The 23,862-nt window shown below is 36.1% G+C and overlaps 1 protein-coding gene across 1 annotated transcript in view; it reads left to right on the top strand.

The window, feature by feature from the left end:
- PDCL2 (phosducin like 2) overlaps positions 1 to 20,695 on the top strand; it is a 48,148-nt gene extending 27,453 nt beyond the window's left edge. The window contains exons 4-6 of the mRNA XM_029235822.1: positions 7,624 to 7,767; positions 16,586 to 16,794; positions 20,222 to 20,695. Coding sequence (XP_029091655.1) covers positions 7,624 to 7,767; positions 16,586 to 16,794; positions 20,222 to 20,379 — 511 coding nt within the window. The 3' untranslated portion in view covers positions 20,380 to 20,695. The remainder of the gene's footprint in view (positions 1 to 7,623; positions 7,768 to 16,585; positions 16,795 to 20,221) is intronic.
- Positions 20,696 to 23,862: the final 3,167 nt, after the last annotated feature.

Genomic DNA, 23,862 nt, shown 5'->3' on the forward strand with positions numbered 1-23,862 from the left:
GAACAGGTGGAGAATTTTGAACCACCATACATTGCTGGCGGGAATGTAAAATGGTGCAGTCTGGAATTTCTTCAAATATTAAACATAGAATTACCATGATCCAGCAATTCCACTCCTAGATATGTACACCCAAGAGAATCGAAAACACAAAACGTGTACATGAATGTTCATAGCAGCAGCATTCACAATAGCCAAAAAGTACAAAGAAACTTACTGTCCATCAACTGGTGAGTGGATAAACAAAATATGGCGTATTCATACAATGGAAAATTATTCAGCCATGTAAAGAAATGATGAACTGGTACATGCTACAACAGGACTGAACCTTGTAAATGTTATGCTAAGGAAAGAAGCCAGTGACAAAAGGTCACATTTTACATGATTCTACTTATATGAAATATTCAGAATAGGAAAATTTATAGAGACAGAAAGCAGATTATTAATTTCCAGGGCCTGGGATGGGGGGATAGGGAATAACTACAAATGGATATGGGGTTTCTTTTAGTACAGTAAAACTATTCTGGAACTAGATAGTGGTAATGGATGCACAGCTTTGTGAATACTTTAAAAATCACTGAGTTATACACTATAAATCGTTGAATTTTATTGTATATGAATTATGTTACAATTTAAAACTAAAGATTTTGGAGGAACTGGAATTCTCATAATATGATAACTTTGGGAAATAGTTTGGCAATTTCTTCTAAAGTTATATATGCATTTAACATATAACCTATCAATTAAATTCCTGGATATTTACTTGAGAGAATTGAAGGTATATGTCAATACAAAGACTTGTACATGCATATTCATAATAGCCAGAAACTGGAAACAACCCAAAAGTCCACCAGCATGATAAATGAATGCAAGGTGAATGAATAAACAAACTGTAGTGTGTTCATGAAAGGCAATACTACTCTGTAAGAAAGTAAGCAAACTACTGATACACACAAACTTTGGTGAAATTTGAAAACATTATATGGAATTAAAGAAGCCAGACACAGGAGAGTATCTGATACATGATCATATACATCATTTTTAAAATGAAAAAATAGTTTCCAAAATTGATGCAATAAGAGAGAGAAAAGCATAATTAAGAAGATAGCCTGCTTCCTAAAATTTATTGTATAGCTGATTTTTCTCTACTTTTCAAGGCACAGATAATTCCTATGTTTTTATTAAGATGACAAGCTTACTAATAAATTGCATATGACATTGTTACATTTATTGATAATATAATCTTACTGTCACAATCAGACAAGGCTAGTACAGACGGGAAATAATAGACTCATGGATCTTAAGTTGGTTAGTCAAAATAATCACCTAGCTTTACTACTAAAAATTTTGATTTCTTGTGTGAATTGATTTCATGATAATATAATAAGCTAAATTCAGACCATGGGAAAGTTTGGACAAGCAATCTAGTTTCCGTCAACAAAGAAATTTCTAGGGGAAAAATAGATGGAAAAGAATCTATGTATTAAATGAGATTTAAGAGATATAATAACCACTCTATAAATCTAATTTGGATTCCCATTTGAATAAACAAACTTTAAAAATGGGGCCAGAACTTAATGCTACTGAACTGTACACTTAAAAATGGTTAACATGGTAAATTTTATGTTATGGATATTTTATAACAATTAAATAAAAATTTTAAGTGGAGAAAATAGGATTATTTGAACAATATCTGAATATATTAAGGAATTACCATTGTTTTAGATATAATTATGCCATGTGAATTAAAAATTTTAAAGTATCCTCATCTTTTAGAGATATATAATGAAATATTTACAGATGAAATGACATGGTCTTATATTTGCTTCAAAATAGCCCTTGAAATGGGGAGTTAGTGGGGGTTGAGATGAAAGAGAATTGGCCATAGAAATTATTGATGGAAGATGCACACATCTGGGGTCGCTTTACTACTGTAAGTGTTAATAACCATCCATAATATGAAGTTAAAAATACACATTCCTGAGACCAGTACCAAGAGGTAATATTCAGTAGCTTGGGGTTGAGTCTCAGGAATATGCCCATCTGTGGAACCTGCCATTCCCAAGTAATTCTCATGTGGGACGTCCACATGCCTCAACTTGATAAATACTGCTTTAGATAATCTCACTTTTGAAACATAGATGCAAAAATCTTAAATGAAATATTAGCAAATAAAACAGTGTATTAAAATAATCATATATAGTGAATAATTAGGGTTTATTCAAGGAATGCAAGGATCGTTCAACAATTACAAATCTATTGATACAGTCACGTCAGCAGAATTTATTAAGATAATGCCAGCTGCTGTAACAAACAAGTGCAAAATCTTAGTGGTTTCACACAAGAAAGTTCCTCACTCACAGATGATGCATGTTTTACAAGCTTCTTCTGAGCAGCTCTTCTCCAGGTGATGACTAGGGACCTGGGCTCTTTTTTTTTTTTTTTAATTGGAGTATAATTGCTGTACAATGTTGTGTTACTTTCTGCTGTACAATGAAAAGAATCAGCTATATGTATACATATATCCCCTCCCTCTTGGACCTCCCTCCCACCCCCCACCCCATCCCACCCATCTAGGTCATCACAGAGCACAGAGCTGAGCTCTCTGGGCTCTACCGCAGGTTCCCACTAGCTATCTGTTTTACACGTGGTAGTGTTTTATGTCAAACCTAGTCTCCCAATTCATCCCACCATCCCCTTCCCCCACTGTGTCCACAAGTCCATTCTCTACGTCTGCGTCTCTATTCCTGCTCTGCCAATAAGTTCATCTGTACCATTTTTCTAGATTCCACATATATGTGTTAATATACGATATTTGCTTTTCTCTTTCTGACTTCACTCTGTATGACAGACTCTAGGCCCATCCACATCTCTACAAGTGACCCAATTTCGTTCCTTTTTATGGCTGAGTAATATTCCATTGTATATATGTACCACATCTTCCTTATCCATTCATCTGTCGATGGACATTTAGATTGTTTCCATGTCCTGGCTAATGTAAGTAGTGCTGCAATGAACATTTCATTAGGGGCTTCATCATCTCAGAATCCTTAACATCCAGGCTTGTGGACCAGGAAGACAGTATGAAAGATGGGATGGGACATTTCAGAGATAAGTCCTAGAAATGTACATATCATTTTCACACATGTTCCACTGGATGTAATCCAGTCTCATGGCCCTAATCTAACTGCCAAGGATGTGGGCAAATATAGTCTTCCTGTGAGTCCTGGAAGAGGAAGCTATACTGATGAACACCCAAACAGTCTCTGCCACAGAGATTAAAGAGATATTACGCACAGAATTTCTTTCCCTTGCATATTCCACATCAAAAGTACAACTCTAATTCTGGTCACCAAATTCTAGTATTATTTCTGTATCTCTGCTCTCCCTTTGGATCTAAGGAAAAAGGAACCTGTAGCCTTTTAAAATTTTACTTATTGTTAAGAAGAGAAAATTCTGTAGTAGTCTTGATAGTGCTGATTTAAAGCAAATCCCTCATTTAAAGCCAAAACAAAAGAGCAATGACAAAAGAAAACCTTTAAGACTTTTATAAAGCAGTTTTAGGTTCACAGCAAAATTGATGGAAGGTATAGATTTCTAATATACCTCCTGCCCCACACATAACATAACGTCCCCCATTGTCAATATTCCCCACCAGAGTGATATATTTGTTATAATTGATGAACCTGCATTGATACATCAGAATCACCCGAAGTCCATAATGTACATTACAGTTCATTCTTGGGTTTGGACAAATGTATGACATATATCCATCATTATGGTACCATTCACAGTATTTTCACTGCCCTAAAAATCCTCTGTGGTCTGCCTATTCATTCCTCTCCCCTGCCAACCCCTGATCTTTGTACTGTCTCCACTGTTCTGCCTTTTCCAGTCTGTCATATAGTTGGGATCATATAGTATGTAGCCTTCTTAGATTGGCTTCTTTCACTTAGTAATATGCATTTAAGGTTTCTCCATGTCTTTCCATGGCTTGATAGCTCATTTCTTTTTAGCGCTGAATAATATTTCATTATCTGGATGTACCACAGTTTATTTATCTATTCATCTACTGCAGGACATCTTAGTTGCTTTCAACTTTTGGCAATTATTTATTTATTTGTTTATTTTTGGCTGCATTGGGTCTTCGTTGCTGTGCACGGGCTATCTCTAGTTGCGGTGAGTGGGGGCTACTCTTCGTTGTGGTGTGCAGGCTTCTCATTCTCTTGTTGTGGAGCACGGGCTCTAGGCACGTGGGCTTCAGTAGTCATGGCACGCAGGCTCAGTAGTTGTGGCTTGCGGGCTCAGTAGTTGTGGCCTGCGGGCTCTAGAGCGCAGGCTCAGCAGCTGTGGCACACGGGCTTAGTTGCTCCGTGGCATGTGGGATCTTCCCAGAACAGGGATCAAACCCGTGTTCCCCCTGCATTGGCAGGTGGATTCTTAACCACTGCGCCACCAGTGAAGTCCCCAACTTTTGGCAATTATGAGTAAAGTTGCCGTAAACATCTGTGTGCAGGTTTTTGTGTGGACATGTTTTCAACACCTCTGGGTAAATATCAAGGAGCTTGATAGCTGGATCAAATGATAAGAGTATGTTTAGTTTTGTAAAGGAAAAAAAACAAACGGCCAAACTGTCTTCCAAAGTGCCTGTACCATTTTGCATTCCCATCAGCAACGAACGAGAGTTCCTGTTTCTCCAGTCCTCTCCAGCATTTGGTGTTATCAGTGTTCCAGATATTGGCCATTCTAATAAGTGTGTAGTGGCCTCTCATTGTTTTAATTTTGTTTTCCTGTTGACATAGATGTGGAGCATCCTTTCATATGCTTATTTATCATCTGTATATCTTCTTTGGTGAGGTGTCTGTTAAGACCTTTCGTCCATTTTTTAAATCAGGTTGTTATCTTATTGTGGAGTTTTTAGAGTTTTGTATATTTCAAATAACAGTCCAGTTCAGATACGACTTTTGCAAATATTTTCTCCCAGTCTCTGCTAAGGAGATAGGTTCCTAGAGACAACTGTTACAGGGGTTTTCTGATCACCAGAGTAGGGGATACTAGGGCACAATTGGAACATTAGTTCCAGATTCCCCAGTTTCTGGATTGCAGCGGAGAAAGCTGTTCCCTTGGCAGACCAGTTTTGCAAAGTTGTTCGGGGAGTCTTCCTGGTAGCCCAGTCTGGAGCCTCCTCCTTCATCTTTCCATTAAGTTTGTAAAGCGCTTAATTCCTCAGATTAAGCTTCTTGCTGCTTAAAATAGCTAGAGGGCTTTCTGTTTATGAGACTGAATCACAGCTGGTATGACTGTTAGGTGAAAAATGCAGGCCATTGAACACTCTGTCACTTCCTGATGGCAAAGCTAACCCAGGTTTTTATGTCTTTCCCTGCCCAATTCTGTTGAAAGTAAAGAAAAATGAGGAGGAGAAGGTGGAAGAGTGGAGGAAGAAGAAAAGTAGTTGATAGCTGCACCATTAAGTAGGGCATAGTGCCATCATCGGAACAAAAACTTTTTGAAAATTCTGAAACATATTAAGCCAATGAGATCAAATTGAGGGACATTAATGATAGTGATGCCAAATACTCAATGCAAACAAAATAGGGCTCCCAAAAGCTCTCTGGAGTGACTGTAAGTTCTGAATATCTGGGCCAGTAGAAGGAAAATTGAAGACCTTCAGTTTGAAAACTGAGAGGGCCCTAGACTTGGATTACTGTTCCTGACATTCTCCTCTAGGCTTAATTTTGCTTGGATTACTTGTTATATAAAGTGAGTGGTCTTACTGGACATGTTTCTAATATGTGAAATAAGGACACAGTGTTTTAAAATAGACCCAGGATTTTGTGTATATTCAGGTATGGTGAAGCCAACAGATCAGGAGATAATTGCCATTATTATTCACAGGTCTCAAGAGTAGGGGGCATGCCCCACAATGCAGGGCCACACAGGGAAGCACCAGTTGGTCAAGAGGCAGGAGGAGGGAGAGGCTAAGATGGATATGAGCCTTTATGTAGTTTCTGTGGGAAAGACGAGCTAGGCAGGGTAAGGAGACTTAGGATTGGCTAGTTGGAAAAAATTTGGCAGGCTCTGGACTGTAGTGTCTATCTCTAATTGTCTGGTACCAAGCCCAGGGGATGATTTGGGCAGGGGGATAGTGGCTCAGCCCAGTAAAGGAGGTAGTTGAGGGACTGGGCTCTGGATTGGTTGGTTTGCATTTCAGGACTGTGCTTTCTGGTGAGTGTTTGCTATCTTTGGGAACTAGCTAGCTCAGAGAGGGGCAGTCTCTCTAGGATCAGAAAGACCCCAGATGCCAGAGCTGAATATAGCAAGTCCCCTACATACAAACCTTCAAGTTGAGAACTTTCAAAGATGCCAAAGTGCCCCTGTATGCCAGCTGTTGTACTGCACTACTGTACTTTTCAAGGTACTGTACTGTAAGATCAAAAATGTTTTTTTTTTGTGTTTGTTTTTTATGTATTATTTGTGTGAAAAGTATTATAAACTTATTACTGTACAGTACTATATAACCGATTGTGTTAGTTGGATACCTAGGCTAACTTTGTTGGACTTACAAACAAATTGGATTTAATGAATGTGCTCTCAGAATGGAACTTGTTTGTATGTAGAGGACTTACTGTACAGAAAACAAGAAAATATAGTTAATACACAGAGAAAGAAGGGGAGTAAGTACTTCCAGGTACTTAGAGATACACAGTTAGTAACTTTTAACATACTTGCAGATATGTCAGAACCATTTGGATTTGCTTTATAAACTCAAGTATTCAACAGCTAAATCAAAGTATGTAAATTTTGAGATTTGTTTAACAAAGTTTTAAGGTTCTCTATAGATGAATAACTAGGTAACATTTATGAAAGGCTCATGGTGCGCTAGACACTGCCCTAAGAAATTTACATGTTTACACTTAATCCCGAACAATCCCATGCAAGCAGATTTTAGTTTTATTCACATTGGGGGAAACTGCAGCTTGGAAAGATTAAATAACTTGCCCAAGTCCACGCCACTAGTAAGTGGGAGCTGGCACTTAAAGCCAGTTCAGTCTGACCTTAGAGTCCATACTCATAATCACTCTTTCTCTACCACCTCTCTACCTGCAATACATTTATAACAATTAATTGCATATATTCACAAAGGCTTTGAACTGTAAGTCAGCTTAGCATGATAGGTAAGAGCATGTCAATGGGGATAGTAATAGTACTAACTTCATAAAGTTTTTGCAAGGATTAAATTAGTTAACGCACTTAAAACAGCACCTAGCAACATAGTAAGCCCTCAATAAATGTTAGTTATTATGTACACTCTCCCTTTATTTATTTAAGCCGTATATGAGAATTTGTTGACCCAGTGTCTAAATAAACTCTCTATAGCTATGATTGACTTAGCCTTAAACAAAAATTAAGTCAGTAGCTAATTTCTTATACTTTACAATACCCATGATAAAGCAAATACCCGTATAAAAAGAGAAACTGGCATTGTAAAGCCGTTAATAGTTACTCTTTAAAGTGTTTGATATGTACTAGCATTACATTCATTGCTCTAAATTATTACTGTATATGGGGATGGCCTTAAGAATATAACAATATTCTTATGTAATTTAATTTCTTTTTCTTAACTAGAGAAAAGCGGTTACAGGAATGGAAAGCTCTTAAGAAAAAACAAAAATTTGGGGAATTAAGAGAAATTTCTGGAAATCAGTATGTGAATGAAGTCACAAATGCAGAAAAGGATGTGTGGGTTATAATTCACCTATACAGATCAAGGTAATTACCATAGCTTTTTGCAAAAGGCTAATATACTAATTTTTAATATACATATTTCTGGTTTTAATGTTGTATAAAGCATATAACAAAGATTAATCAAGGAAAATAAAGTAAATCAACCATACTTCAATTAAAAAAAGAAAAATATGGGCTTCCCTGGTGGCACAGTGGTTAAGAATCTGCCTGCCAGTGCGGGGGACATGGGTTCGAGCCCTGGTCCGGGAATATCCCACATGCCGTGAAGCAACTAAGCCCGTGCACCACAACTACTGAGCCTGCATGCCACAACTACTGAAGCCCGCGTGCCTAGAGCCCATGCTCTGCAACAAGAGAAGCCACCGCAATGAGAAGCCCAGGCACCACAACAAAGAGTAGCCCCCGCTCGCCACAACTAGAGAAAGCCCGCACGCAGCAACAAGGACCCAACACAGCCAAAAATAAATAAAGAAAAATATATGTGTAGAGTCATTGGCTTCAGGGATTAAATTAGGTATTTTAATATATTTCATGTCTAATTTAAAGAACTTGTTATACTTCTTAGAAAAATAAGTACTCTTTGACAGTTAATTAAAAAAACTTATAGAAAATTTCAAACATACAGAAAAGTAAAAAGAATGATAAAATGAGCACCCTAAATACCAGCCAGGTAGATTCAACAATGAACATTTTGCCATATTTGTATCATTTTGTTTATATGTGTATGTGTGTGTATTTGTAGAACCATTTCAAAATAAATTACGCGATGCTTTACTCTGAAGTACCTCAGCATGCATCTTCAAAATATAAGGGCATTTTTCTATATAACCATTTTCTCACCTAATACCCAGGCAGTCCTTACTCAAATTTCTCCAACTGACTTCAAAATCTCTTTCATAAATACATATATTTTGAACAAGGGTCCAATAAGGATCATGCAGTGCATTTGGATATATCAAGTCTCTTAAGTCTCTCTATTTTTTTTTGGCCGAGCCACATGGCTTGCAGGATCTTAGCTCCATGACCAGATATTGGGGCCACGGCAGAGAAAGCACTGAGTCCTAACCCCTGGACTGCTAGGGAATTCAGCTCTTAAGTCTCCTTTAACTGAATAATTCCCTTGCATTCCCTTATTCCCCCAAAACAGATAATTTTAGAGTGCCTAGTTGTATTAAGTATAACCCATATGTCCCCAGGCCTCACCAGCCTGCTGTAACAGTTACCAGGAAGAGTGGACTTTTCCCTAGCTCCCGGCCAGAGGAGCTGCTAGCTCCCATAGTTTCACACATCTCTCATGGAAACAGCCCCTCTAGCTTTTGATCCCAGCCCCTCTGCCTGGGCTCCAAGCCAAATAAGAACAGAGGTCATGACAGTAGCCCTCATGTCCTCATCTCATTCTCTGTATAAAAAGTTCTTCTCTCTTCAGATCCTCAGAGAAATTCTGAACAGAGCAACTTAGGCAAATTAGAACCCTGCTGTTTACCAACTCACCAGCTTCTCAGACAAATTTTAATAGGACACCGTGCCCCATAAAAGAAGACATTACTTTTATTGTAACTAAAAAGATTGATAATTAATTTTTGAGTAGTTTAAAGCCTTAAAAAGAATCAATTCCCATTTTACCTATACCACTTATATGGTAAAATCAAGTGTGTAAATGCTGCTGATTTTCATTCTTCACAAATAGGTATGAGGAACACTGACATTTATAATACTGGGATCTGTGTGTGATAAATGTTATATACTGAAGGGATTCACTGAATGTCTTTTCTGAGACCCATTCTGATTAGCAGAATAGATGTTAGTTTTGAATGCTCATACTATAGTATAAAATTTACTTTAATGGTTATATCTAGATAAATAACTAGTTTTGACCAATAATTTTCAAAAATTCATAAAAGAGGTTGAATGTGTTTTAGTCTCATCTAGGCTGTTTCAAACTGTTATGCTTTGATGGACTCAAAGAGTAAGAATCTGTTTTCATAATAGTTTAAGTATTTATGACCTTCTCAGAAAGTTCCTGGGGGGGCAATCTAAGATAGTTACATAAAATACGTGTTTTGGGACTTCCCTGGTGGTCCAGTGGCTAAGACCACACACTCCCAATGCAGTGGGCCCGGGTTCGATCCCTGGTCAGGGAACTAGATCCCACATGCTGCAACTAAAAGTTGTCATGCTGCAACTAAAAGATTCTACATGCCACCACGAAGATCCCGCGTGCCACAACTAAGACCCAGCGCAGCCAAGAAAAAATAAAATTAGTTTTCTTGACATTAAGAAAATGTATTAATGTGTTGGTACAAAATTAAGAAAACTAATCTATAATCAAAGTTATAAAACAGAAAACAATTATTTGTGTTACACATGTTCTTTAGAAAAGTCTAGTTTTTAATAACTTTAATAATGTAAAGTATGATAAATTTGTGTTTCTAGCTGCCTTCTAAAAATTTTACAGGAGGGTAAGAGTTTGTTTTTTAACTAGATTCCTAAGTTCTGTAATTTTAATGTCTCTTTGCCATTAAGTTTATAGGCTCAGCCTGCTTAGGTTACCTTAAAGGGATCTAGTTCACTCTGGGCCAGTGAACCTAGTGGCTTAACTTCAAGTCAGCCTTGTTTTCGATTTTATTCAATCTTACGCCTGTGTCCAAGTTCTAATTTGGGGCTTCTACATTATTCCTGTACCCAACTGTATATTTTGAACCTCAAATATCATAACTAGGCCTTTAACTTGTTTTCGGATGTCAGAGGTCTCCCTTAGTTTTTACAGATCTTCTGAGGTTCAATTTTGGCCCTTGAACCCCAACACCAAGTCTTTTCCCTGCCGCTTGCTGTCAGAACTGCCTTCAGGTAGCCACTTTGTCCCTGCACTGCAGTCTATTGTGCCATACTCTCCTAATTCTGTACTTTTCACTGCTACCACCCATGCCCACCTGCCTTCTGCCATTAACACCACCCACCCCATAAGTGGGTCATACCACCGACTCAGCTCTCATTGTGATAGTAATCATAAAATTCTTCTAAATTAGATATTTGTGGGTGCATTTCACCTATTTGAGGGAAACTGAAGCTTATAAAGTATTTATGTCATTGCTTTGTGTGGAAAACTGATTTAAGTTAGGCAGTACATGTTTTTCTAATATTACCTTTAGTATGCTATCCACTAAAATAAAGCAGTATCTAGATTTGTAACAGGTTATACTTATCAGGATATATATGTATACATATATTCTGAAATGTAAATTAAACATATAATGCATTTAATTTGTTTTTCTCTTAGCTTTTTGTTACATAAATTGATATATAACATCTCTTAGTGTTAAGCTGATTTCTGAGGATTTTGTAGATGCGGGAGGTGCAAAGGCATATAAGGCATCTATCTCTCCCATTAAAGAAATTTCAGTAGAGGGAGACAATTAGATGTAATAATTATGTCTTTTAGGTGATATGATTGAATTCTATACAGAGTAGAGTAAAGGCACTGAAGAGGGAGTAGTAAGTTCAACTCTTGGAGGGTGGAAGTACAGAACTTTCTGTGAAATAATTCTTGGTCTTGGCCTCAAAAATTAAGAAAAGATTCCCCGAGTTTACAGAGTTGGAGGAAGTAGACAGACTGAATGGGGTATTTCTGATGGGGTATGCAGCTTGAACAAAGGTACAGAAATAAGAGGGATCATCTTGCTTTAGAGGACCTTGAGTAATATGGTGGCAGGCAGACAATAATGCGGGAGAGATAGGCAGGAGCCAGACCACAGAGAATCTTGAAAGCTACCCTGAGGAGCCCAGACTTTATCCTGAAGGCAGTGAGGAGCCATTGGAGGATTTTACAATCGAGGGAAGGGCATTTGTTGCATGATGAGATTTTCCTGCTGAGCCAACTTTTTCAGTAGGGTCTAGGATGGGTTTGGGGAACCATGACTGGAGACACAGAGACCACTTAGGACAATCTGAAGTTGCTCAGATGAGACAGGAAAGGAGGAAAGCAGTAGAGAAAGAGAGGAGAGGATAGGTATAAGATAAGGAGGTAGAATCAATATAACTTGATTACTTATTAGATATTGTAGAGGAAAGGGAGATTTTTTGGCCTGAGTGCACTGAGAAAATACAGATGTATTATGGTACAATGCATTATGGTATAGTTTAGATGAGAAAAGCTATAGATGAGCAGCTCATGAGCCAATATCAAAGATTACTAAATTAATGTATATATATGTCAGATGAAAATAAAATATTTAAGTTAAAATTATTTTTGTGTGATTCCCTGCTTTGACTTTTTTACCTTCGGTCCCGCTTTATCCATTTCCCCCACCTCTGGCAGCCACCAGTCTGTGCTCTGTATCTATGAGCTTTTTTTTTCTTTCTTTCTAGATTCCACATATAAGAGATATCATATGGCATTTGCTTTTCTCTGTCTAACTCATTTCACTTGTCATAATACCCTTTAGGTACATTCGTGTTGTCCCAAAAGGCAAATTTTTGTTCTTTTTTATGGCTGAATAATATTCCATTGTATATATACCACAATTTCTTTGTCCATTCATCCATTGATGGACATTTAGGTTGTTTCCATATCTTGGCTATTGTAAATAATGCTGCAATGAATATGGGGGTGCATGTATCTTCTCGAGTTAGTGGTTTTTTTCTCCAGATAAATAACCAAAGGTAGAATTGCTAGATCATATGGTAGTTCTATTTTTAATTTTTTGAGGAACCTCTATACTGTTTTCCATAGTGGCTGTACCAATTTACATTCCCACCAACAGTGCACAGGAATTCTCTTTTCTCCATGTCCTTGCCAACATGTTATTTCCTGTCTTTCTGATAAAAGCCATTTTAATAGGTGTGAGGTGATATCTCACTGTGGTTTTGACTTGCATTTCCCTGATGATTAATAATGTTGAGTATATTTTCATGTACCTGTTGGCCGTCTGTATGTCTTCTTTGGAAAAATGTGTATTCAGATCTTCTGCCCATTTTTAAATCAGATTGTTTTTTTGATATTGAGTTATATGAGTTCTTTATATATTTTGATATTAGCTCCTTATCAGACGTATGATTTGCAAATATTTTCTCCCATTCAGTAGGTTGCCTTTCATTTTATTGATAGTTTCTTTTGGTGTGCAGAAGCTTTTTAGTATAATGTAGTCTCATTTACTTTTGCTTTCATTGCTTTTGCTTTTGGTGTCAGATTCAAAAAATCATTACCAAGACCTACGTCATTACTTACGTTCTCTTCTAGGAGTTCTGTGGTTTCAGGTCTTACATTCAAGTCTTTAATCCAATTTGAGTTAATTTTTGTGTATGGTGTAAGATAGGGATCAAGTTTCATTTTTCTGCATGTGACTGTCCAGTTTTCCCAGCACCATTTATTAAAGAGACTGTCCTTTCCCCATTGTATATTCTTGCCTTCTTTGTCATAAATTAACCATATAAGGTGTGGGTTTATTTCTGGGCTCCCTATGCCGTTCCATTGATCTTTGTGTCTATTTTTATGCAAATGCCATAATATTTTAATTACTATACCTTTATAATACAGTTTGAAATCAGGAAGCAAGATGCCTCCAGCTTTGTTCTTTCTCAAGATTGCTTTGGCTATTTGGATTTTTTGTGATTCTATTCAAATTTTAGGATTATTTGTTCTCTTTCTGTGAAAAATTCCATTGGCATTTTGATAAGGATTGCATCGAATCTGTAGATTGCTTTGGGTGCTATGAACATTTTAACAAAAATAATTTCCAATCCATGAGCACAAAGTATCTTTCATGTTTGTTTCTTTTTCAATTTCTTTCATTAATGTCTTGTAATTTTCAATATGCAGGTCTTTCACATCCTTGGGTAAGTTTATTCCTGGGTATTTTATTCTTTCTGATGCAATTATAAATTGTATTGTTTTCTTGATTTCTCCTTCTGATAGTTCATGATTAGTGTATAGAAACACAGCTGGTTTTTGTGGATTGATTTTTTTTTATCTTGCAACTTTACTGAATTCTTTATTCAGTATTTTTTTTTGATGGAGTCTTTAGGGTTTTCTACATATAATATCATGTCATCTGCAAATAGTGACATTTTTACTTCTTCCTTTCCTATTTGGATGCCATTTATTTCTTTATTTATGTATCTTGCCTAATTGCTCTGGCTAGGACTTACAATATTACGTTGAATAAAAGCGGTAAGAGTGGGCAATCTTGTCTTGTTCCTCATCTTGAGGAAAGGCTTTCAGCTTTTCACTGTTGAGTATGACATAAGCTGTGGGCTGGTCATATATGGCCTTTATTATGTTGAGATACGTTCCCTCTATACCCACTTTGTTGAGATTTTTTTTTTTTTTTTAATTTGTGAAACAAGTTTAGCAAAATATATTGAGGATAAAAGTCAGAAACTGATAAAGAAAAGCCAAATTAAAAAATATACAAGTCTTCCCCCAAATATTGATAAGACCTAGCGCATTACCATTGATTTCAGTTTTCAGGGTTTGTTTAAAAATGGAGCAAGAACTCAAAAGTACATGCGAAGCAATTTGAGTGCAGAAATCCTTATTCTTCCTCTATCATTTATGTTTGTCTAGCCTACAATGAACTAAACTGCAATTTTTTTCTTAATGGTTCAGCTTTATTAAGTTTTTCCAAAGCATGCATTTGATTTTCTTAAGAACTACAATGAGGGCTTCCCTGGTGGCGCAGTGGTTGAGCGTCCGCCTGCCAATGCAGGGGACACGGGTTCGTGCCTCAGTCCAGGAAGATCCCACATGCCGCGGAGCGGCTGGGCCCGTGAGCCATGGCCACTGAGCCTGCGCGTCCGGAGCCTGTGCTCCGCAACGGGAGAGGCCACAACAGTGAGAGGCCCACGTACTGCAAAAAAAAAAAAAAAAAAAAAAAAGAAAAAAAAAAAAAAAGAACTACAATGATTTTTGTTGTCCCATTTTTATTTATTTGTTAATTATAATAAAATATGCAGTGGGCATAAATAGGTGTAGAGGGCAAAAACAGACAAAAGTCCAGAAGGGTTACCACCTGCCTGGGGCATGCAGTATGCCCTGGCATGAGCCACTCAGTTAAGAGAGCTTCGACTTCAACTATAGGTGTGACAGGTTTTAGGAGTTGAGAATACAAAGGGGAATAAGATGCTTTTATGGTATAGTACAAGAGGCCAGTTAAACATTATATATATATTTTGAAAGGACATATAAAGTGTAGTACAAGAGAAAAAAGTACTAATTTTGTCTGTTTAAAGAACTTTTCCCTAATTAACATCAGTTCACACAAATATTTCTTTACACTGTTGTTTCAAATATGCTCTATATGAATGATGAGAAAATGCATACAAAGGAGAAATACATGTATCAAATTCAGTGTTTTATTTTTTTTAAAGAAAATACTGATAAAGATCAGATTTTTTTGTTTGTTTGTTTGAGGGAGGAGGGGAGATGAAGTTCATCAGCTGTTGATATCAGAATGGGTGAGACTGCCCAGTGAATGTGTCTAGAATTAGAAAAGGGTCTAGGACATAATTACAAGGAATATCTACATTTGAGGTATAGACAGAAGAAGGAAGTCAAAGGAGTAAAAAGGAAATTAATAGAAAGTGTTATCACAGAAGTCAAAAAAGGAGAACTCTTTAACAAGGGAAGTGAACAGAACATAGAGATTTTTTTTTACCTTTTTCATCTAGGCTGTGACCAGAAGGAGAGAGAGTAGTTTATTAGAGGGAGAGTTAAAAGGGACTTTTTTAAAAATTTAGTAATTTTATGTAAAGTGGAGAAGGAAAGGTTAAGAAAACAGGAAGAGAGGGAAGCAGAATAACAAATAAAGGCCCCATAGGACATGGAAAGAGTGTGGGATAAAGCAGAGGATTAGCTTTGAAAGTATTTGATAAATCTATGAGTGAGTGATAGACTGAGAGAAAAGGGACTAATTAACGTGTGAGTGTAATGAGAGTTAAGTGATAGAGCAGGAAGAATTGTAGGTTTTGGTTACATTTCCAATCAATTTTAAATTTCTGATGAAGAATAGTTCTGGATGATGGGGAACAGGATGTGACATGTCAAAGAGAAGGATGGATGAAGTTTGTTAGAGTAAAGGAATTCAAGGAAGCTTGAAATAACTTCAGATGTGATGATCTCATGTGGAAATAAACCCTTGATGAAGAGTTGGGATCCCCTTGTTTCAATTCAGAGCTGCTAAGGAGTCCCTAGATATGTCCTGTTTTTTTCTTTTCTTTTTTCTTTCTTTCTCCTCCCCCCGCCCCACTGCCCCCCAACCCCCTCCATGTGCTATAAACTAGGAACTGGCTCGATTAAATTGATGCTAGGTCAGATGTGGTTAGCTTCAGTTAGGCAGCAAATTCCCGTGGTAGCAAGCTTCATTCCTAGGCTATAACGGTGTTTGTAATAAAAATGAGAGAACTTGTGACTTCCCTGGTGGTCCAGTAGCTAAGGCTCCGTGCTCCCAATGCAGGGGGCCCGGGTTCAATCCCTGGTCAGGGAACTAGATCCCACAAGATGCAACTAAGGAGTCCACAGGATGCAACTAAATATCCCACAAGACGCAACTAAAGAAACTGCATGCCGCAACTAAAAGATCCCTCATGCTGCAACGAAGATCCTGCGTGCCACAACTAAGACCCAGTGCAGGCAAATAAATAAATAAATATATTTTTTTAAAAATCAGAGAACTCTATAGTTCATCCTTACTAAAGGTAAAAATAGAGGATAGCAATTGATATGCTCTTATATTAAAAGAATATCTAAAGATGTATTTTTGTCATGGAGATGTTTCACTTATTTTATTAGATTGAGATAAGTAGTCTTGTTTTTTAACAACGTTGTGTGTACTGTTTCTCTTTTTAGCATCCCAATGTGTTCGTTGGTTAACCAGCATCTTAGTCTCCTAGCAAGAAAGTTTCCTGAAACTAAATTTGTTAAAGCCATTGTGAATAGCTGTATTCAACACTACCATGACAATTGTTTACCAACAATTTTTGTTTATAAAAATGGTCAGATAGCAGGCAAATTCATTGGAATTATAGAATGTGGAGGGATAAATCTCAAGCTAGAAGGTAATGATGTTACTTTTAAATTCATTTGTAAAAAAACTTCTATAAATTAACATATCATGAAAGTTTATTTTCATAAAACATAAGGTTTTTCCTCTTATTTCTTATTTTCTCTTACTTCTTTTTCTTCTTAGATGCCTCCAGATTAATTTTCCTACAGTAATACTGTCATAACACGCATTTGCTTAAATCCTTAATGGTTCCTTGTTTCAAATAAGTTAAAAATTCAGAATCATATGCTTGAAACTTTCAGCCCATCTATACAATTATACTTCTCAGTGCTTCCTAGTTGCTGCTCCAGCCAGGCTGGTCTTCAACCACTACCCCAGATGCACTTAACTCATTTATGGCTTTATACTTTGTTTCATAATCTTTTCCTATACCCCAAATACCTTACCCTACTTTTTTCTTCCATCCAAACCATATTCCTTCATGGGTCTCCTAGGTTACCATTTATTCCATTATGTGATTCTGGACCAATTTATAATCTGTTCTCATCTTCTCTACTGAATTTCTATAGCATATATTCTCTATACAACTTATTTTCCACTTACCTACATACTGTCAGATTTTGTTGGTTAACCAATTCCCTTTGAGTTTTGTCTCCCTAACAGGTACAAGGACTATGCCTACTACTATTTTCTTTTTGACAGTTTACAGCACAGGACTTTATATTTTTACCTTTTTTAATAATGTTTACTTTCTAACCTAGTTCTAAGACCATATTCTTCAGTTATTTCTTGGAACTGCTTTAATCCTGTATTATTAAAATCTTTCTCTCAGACAATCATATTAAAGCCATTGTGAATAGCTATTTTTAACAGCTTTCCTTTCACTCTCTCATTCCCCTAAAACTGCTTTTGGCCTTACTAAGGCCTCCAGTGTTTTGATTGTTCCAGAATTTTCCTTCTCCCAGTCTCTAAGGCCCCTCTTTGTTTTACTACCTTGTTTTTTCAGCTTGTACCTTATCCTCTAAATTTAAAAACTGCATAGAAATACAGACAATAATATAGTAAATATTCATGTAATCATTACCAAAAATAACAAATGTGAACATTTGTTCATGTTTGCTTCAGCTATTTGTTTATTATTGAAAAAAACAGTACAGATATTGTTGAGGTTGCCTGTATTTCCATTCCTAATCCTGTTCCCCTCCCTGCCTCACTAAGCAATCACTATCATGAATAGTGTGTTATCTGGTCCATGCTTTTTAAAATTGTTACATTTGAAAAAAATTTTTTAATTGTAAAATACACATAACATGAAATTTACCATTTTAACCATTTAAAAATATACAATACAGTATTATTAACTGTAGTTATTGTGGTATACATTACATACCTGGGACTTAATTTATAAATAATGTTATTTTATTTAATCATTTTTAGGTATATCTTTAAGTGACATTAAGTATTGATATATTTTCACTGTTGTGCTGCTATCGTCATCATTATCCATCTCTAGAACTCTTTGCATCTTGCATAACTGCAACTCTATATCCTTAAACAATAACTCCCTATTCTCTCTTCCCTCCAGCCCCTGGCAACCACCATTCTGCTTTCTACCTCTGAATTTGACTCCTCTCAGTGAATCATACAGTGTTTGTCCTTTTGTGACTGGCTTGTTTCACTTGGCATAATGTCCTCAAGGTTAATCCATGTTGTAGCATGGGTCAGGATTTCCTTCCTTTTTAAGGCTTTAAGGCTGAATAATATTCCATTGTATGTTTTTATAGCACATTTTGTTTACCCACTAATGTGTTGATGGAAAGATTTGTTGCTTCTGTCTTTGGCTGTTGTGAATAATGCTGCTATGAACATGGACGTGCAAATAACCTGTTCTAGTCCCTGTTTTCAGTTCTTTTGAATGTATACTCAGAAGTAGAGATGCTAGATCGTGTGATAATTCTACTTTAATTTTCTGAGCGACAGCATACTGTTTTCCATAGGGGCTTCACCATATTGCACTCCCACCAACAGTACACAGGAGTTCTAATTTCTCTGCATCCACACCAACACCTGTTATGTTCTGTTTTGTTTTTTAAAATAGTAACCATCCTAATGTATGTGATGTGTTTTTCCCCCACTGGCTTTTAATATTTCCAGTGTCATTTTTCAGGATTAAAAAAAATGCTTCAATCTGTTTCTGAAATTTCTACTATGTTCCACTGGTCTGTTTGTCTATCCCTAAATCAATATAGCACTGTGTTAATTACTGTACCTTTGTAACAATCTAGTTGTCTCTAGTAGGGCAAGTCTTTTTCAAAATTTTATATAAATGTTGGAATTAGTCAAGTTCTGTGAGAAATACTGTTGGTTAGTTATTAGAATTATATTTATAGATTAATTGTTGGAGACTTGATATCCTAATAATAGTGAATGTTCCTATCCATGAATAAGATATAGCATGTCACTTATTTTGGTCTTCTTTCATTTTTTGGTAGTTTTCCTCATAAATATAATATATTTACAGTTGGCCTTGAACAACACAGGGGTTAGGAGCACTGACCCCATGCAGTCGAAAATCCACACATAACTTTACAGTTGGCCCTCCATATTTGCGGTTCTGCATCTGTGGATTCAACCAACCATGGATCATGTAGTACTATAATATACATTTACTGAAAAAAATCCACGAATAAGTGAACCCCTGCAGTTCAAACCTGTGTTGTTCAAGCGTCAATTGTATTACTTTTCATAATGTAATATATTTTGTAATTTTCCTCATAAGTGTATTTTGTAATTTTCCTCACAAATGGTCTGTTCATTTATACAGTGCTTAGGAATAAATTTAACAAATAAGGAATTTGCAGGGTTGGGGGATTTTGGTTATCAGTTCAATTCTTTTCAGTTTCCCTGTTGAATATGTTTTCGTAATTCACATTTTTGTTGAAATTTTCCCACTAAAATTTTCAAATGTATTGGCATACTTTTTTTCTCATAGTAGTCTCATGGCTTTAAAGTCTTTATCTTGGTTATTCCCCATGTAAAATCTTAATATTATTTGGTTTCTTTCCTTTACTTGTGATCATTTTTGCCCAAATTGTGTCTGTTAGTCTCTTCAAAGAATCAACTTTTGATTTTGTTGGTCACCTCTACTGATTTTGTTTTTCTACTTTTGCTAAAGTCTTTTCTTCATTATATGCCTCATTCTGCTTTCTTTGGGTTTACTTTATTTTTTTCCTAACTTCTTGATTTGTACTTTCAAAGCACTATTTTCAGTCATTTTAAAATAAACACTTTAACCATAATTTCTCCCTTTAAGTATAACTTTGCTGTATCCAATGTGTATCTTGATATTGTAGTACTTTCATTGTAATCTAGTTCTAAATATATCATCATTTCCACATTAATTTTATTAGAGTCAACTTCTGTTTCATATAGATGTTCCAAGATTTTTATCTGATTTATTGATGGATTATTTATTGCAGAACTTGAATGGAAGCTAGCAGAAGTTGGAGCAATACAGACTGATTTGGAAGAAAACCCCAAAAGAGTCATTGTAGATGTGATGGTATCTTCAATTAGAAACACTTGTATTTATGATGACACTAATAGCTCAAACAGTGATAATGATGATACCAAATAGAAATATTTAATAAATAGCTTTAAAGTGTTTATATATGGAATATTTTATTTGCCACTGCCTTTATAATCAAAGATCAGAAAATTCATAAATCAATTTCTTTTTTATATTAGAATTATAGCTTATATGTCATTATAAAAACTTTCAGGTATTTTAGAATATTCATTGCCTCCAACAAATCTAGAATTTGTACTGAACCCTTAATATTTGTTTGTGATTTATCTTTTTTCGGATCCTTATTGGACAAAAACAAAAATATTACAAGTCCTCTGTGTTGCCTGCTCACTTCCAAAGAGGCCTGTGGATAAAAATGATGAAAGAGAACCATGAAATTTCATTTAATTTACTTCAATCAATATTAAAGTCTATTATTTAGGGGCTTTGAATGAAAATACTTAAATTTATGACCATATGACTTTTGTTCGAAATCTCTTACCTATTAAAAAAAATTAACCAATCAATAGAAAAAATGCAATTTAAAGATTCTGAAAAGTACACAAGAAACTTCTCCACTCATTATTGTAGTTTTTAATAGTTCTATTATTAAGTTAGAAAATATTGATTTACTAAGTATACTCACAGTTAGGCAACAGAATCATTAGAACTGTATGACATTGTAAGTCATACAATGTAAGTTTCTAAATCATGAAGAGAAGTGAGAAAAATATATTATGAGGCTTATGTATGTTTTAATAGTAATCACAGAAGAATTCATCATGAGAAAATATGTAATATGAGGACACTGAAGAAGACCTGCAGGATGTTTTATCTTGGCTTAATAATTAACACCACTTTTAGAGACAATGGTGTTAAATCCAGCATGTAATAATAGTTCAATAACAGATTTTATTCTTCTACTATTTTTGTATTGATGACCCATCATTCTGATTTTGGATATTCACCGATGTCTGTGAGAGAATCTAGACTTTAAATGATTAGATTACAAAAATAAATTGGTGAGAATTGAGGCAGTTTAACACGGAATCAGAAAAGGCTCTTTGCTCTTCTTGGGGGTGAGTTGGGATCACAGAGGCTGCAGAGAATGATGAAGTAGAAGGAAAGTTAAATACAGACTGAGTAAGGTAATGATAATTTATTTCACCAGATAAGGTAAAATCAAATGATCTAACTTTGGAAAGAATCAGGAAGACCCCTTCTGAGATAGCAGAGAAAGGTTTTGAAAATATACATATTGGGATGAAGGGAAGGAAAGTTGGGAGTTGCACACAGTGGTCTTTATTACAGTTTTATGCACACATATCAGAGACATAATTACCTATAAGATCCAACTCCTGAAATTCTCTAACAAATGGATGGAAAAATTCCTATTGAGGATAAAACAGTTGTGGAAATTAAGGGAAAAGCCATATTATCATAAAGTTAAAATGTAACTTTAGTGCCATCTAATATATATAAGTATAAACATTATTTCCCTTCCAGTTGAAACTAAATGCAAAAGGTTCCCCTAAATGTAATCTTGTTTTAGTAAATCCATATTTGCCTATTTCCTTTTTTAAGTAAAAATTAACAGAGGAAGTACTAAAAGTATTTAAGATGTCTGAATAAAAAGATCCATATTTCTTTTAACTCTTAAATCCACCAGGTGGCAGTAGTTTTTACATACAAGCATAGTTCATGAAAACTTTAACATTTGTAAAATTCATAAAATTATAGCATGTTAGAGGTGGCTGGTTTTGATTCCAGCCTCAGCCTTTTTCAAGTAACGCACACACACACACACACAAATACATTCTTCTAGCAAGTACTCGTGCTTACCAATACAGGTCAGTACTATTTCATACCCTACTTCATTTATACATTCTCACTTAAGTAGGGTATAAATAATTGTTAGAATGTGGGGGAATTATTTAATATTTAATATTGTGTTTCCCATTTTATTGAATGAATTTTTATTTGCTTGGATACAAACTTAAAAGGTTTTTTGAAATTGCCAATATTCAAACATTTTGACCTACAAAAATGGATATTTCATATAGCCAACCTAATATTTTTCTCTATTCCTTGCTGCCAACCATGCTCTACTGAAACTCCCTTCCCTACTTTATAGTGTCTCTTATTGGTCAAAGTGTGGTCCTAGAATCAGCAGCGGCCCCAGGGAACTTGTTAGAAATGCAGTCTCTCGCCCCATCCCAGGCTAGCTGAATTGGAATTTTTGTGTTAATGAGATCCTCAGTTGATTAAGCTGCACTAGTTAGCAAGTCCCCTAAAGACATCTTGAACATATTCTTTAACTCTTCTCTCACACTTTTGGTTATGAAAAGTCTGTCTGGTTTAAAACTCCAATCTCAGGTCCCAGGCAAGTGTTCTCTGGCTGAACTTGTGACTCAGGAACTCTGAAGATGGAAGGTGGAGTTTGTTTTTAGCCAATTACTTCCCTCTCTTTTCAAGGTCCATTCTCTGTGGTTTGGGGACTGGGAGGGAGATTAAGGAAGAAAGGGATAAGTCTCTCTTAACTGGGTAAATACAATCCATATTGCATCAAAATGTTCACTCTTTAATGGGCACATTGAGCTCTAGAAACTCAGAGGCAGCCTCTCCACTGCATGGTTCCTTGATATGGGCGATCAGTTCTTTCTGCAGCTCTTTCTCTTTTGATCTCTCTCAGTTCCCACTCCCAGAAGTATACCAGCCTCTTGCTGCTAGAATTTCTTTTCCCCTTAGGTGTCAAGGTGTTTCAAACCCGGAGGGCACTTTCTCAGCAGCATTGATGGACCCTGTAGAAATTTACATATCCTTGCCATGCCAAATTGTAGGAGTTACATTATTTAAGCCCATTTCCTGGCTAGCTGTTTCTCTCCAAGTCTCTATCCTCCTGTTCATGTAGTTGGATGCAGAGCCTATCAACAGTCTGCAAGAGATGAGATTCCAGCCTCTTCTTACAGTCACTGCAGTTTCTCTAGCTGATTCTGTTGGAGCCTCGTTCACGTAACGTAGAGTGGGGTGGGGAATAAACGAGAAATGAAAAGCCACAGTGCTCTCCAGGAACCTCGTAAGACATGGCTCCAATGATTCTCTCATCCTCTTCTTCTCATGTGTTCTGCTTATAGGCCTGAAAGTGGGAGTGTTAGGTCCAGTTTTGTCCAGCTTGTAGTCTTGGCTGAAGGAGAAAGTATCTGGGTCCCAATGTAAGCAGCTATTTAGAGGGTGAGTACTTCATGTTCTTTTCTGCCTATTTTGGACCTTATTCAGCAGCCTCTCATCCAGGTGTTAGCTGTGTCTATTATAGTGTTATATATTCTTGTGGGTCTTCAAATACTCAATTACTAACACAGTACTAGTGTTTCACTAACCGTTTTCAGTTTACCTCTCCTTTGTACTTTAATACACATGGCTAAGTTTACCTCCTGACAAGATTATAATCTGCCTGCAATCATAACTTGGAATATAAGAATGATCCTGAAAATCTTCTAGCATGTTTTAACTTTCATCTCATTCATTCATTCATTCATTCAATCATTCATTTAA

The sequence above is a fragment of the Monodon monoceros genome, unplaced genomic scaffold, assembly GCF_005190385.1.
Source record: "Monodon monoceros isolate NGI ecotype Baffin Bay Population unplaced genomic scaffold, NGI_Narwhal_1 Super_Scaffold_20, whole genome shotgun sequence".
In the NCBI taxonomy this organism is placed as follows: domain Eukaryota; kingdom Metazoa; phylum Chordata; class Mammalia; order Artiodactyla; family Monodontidae; genus Monodon; species Monodon monoceros.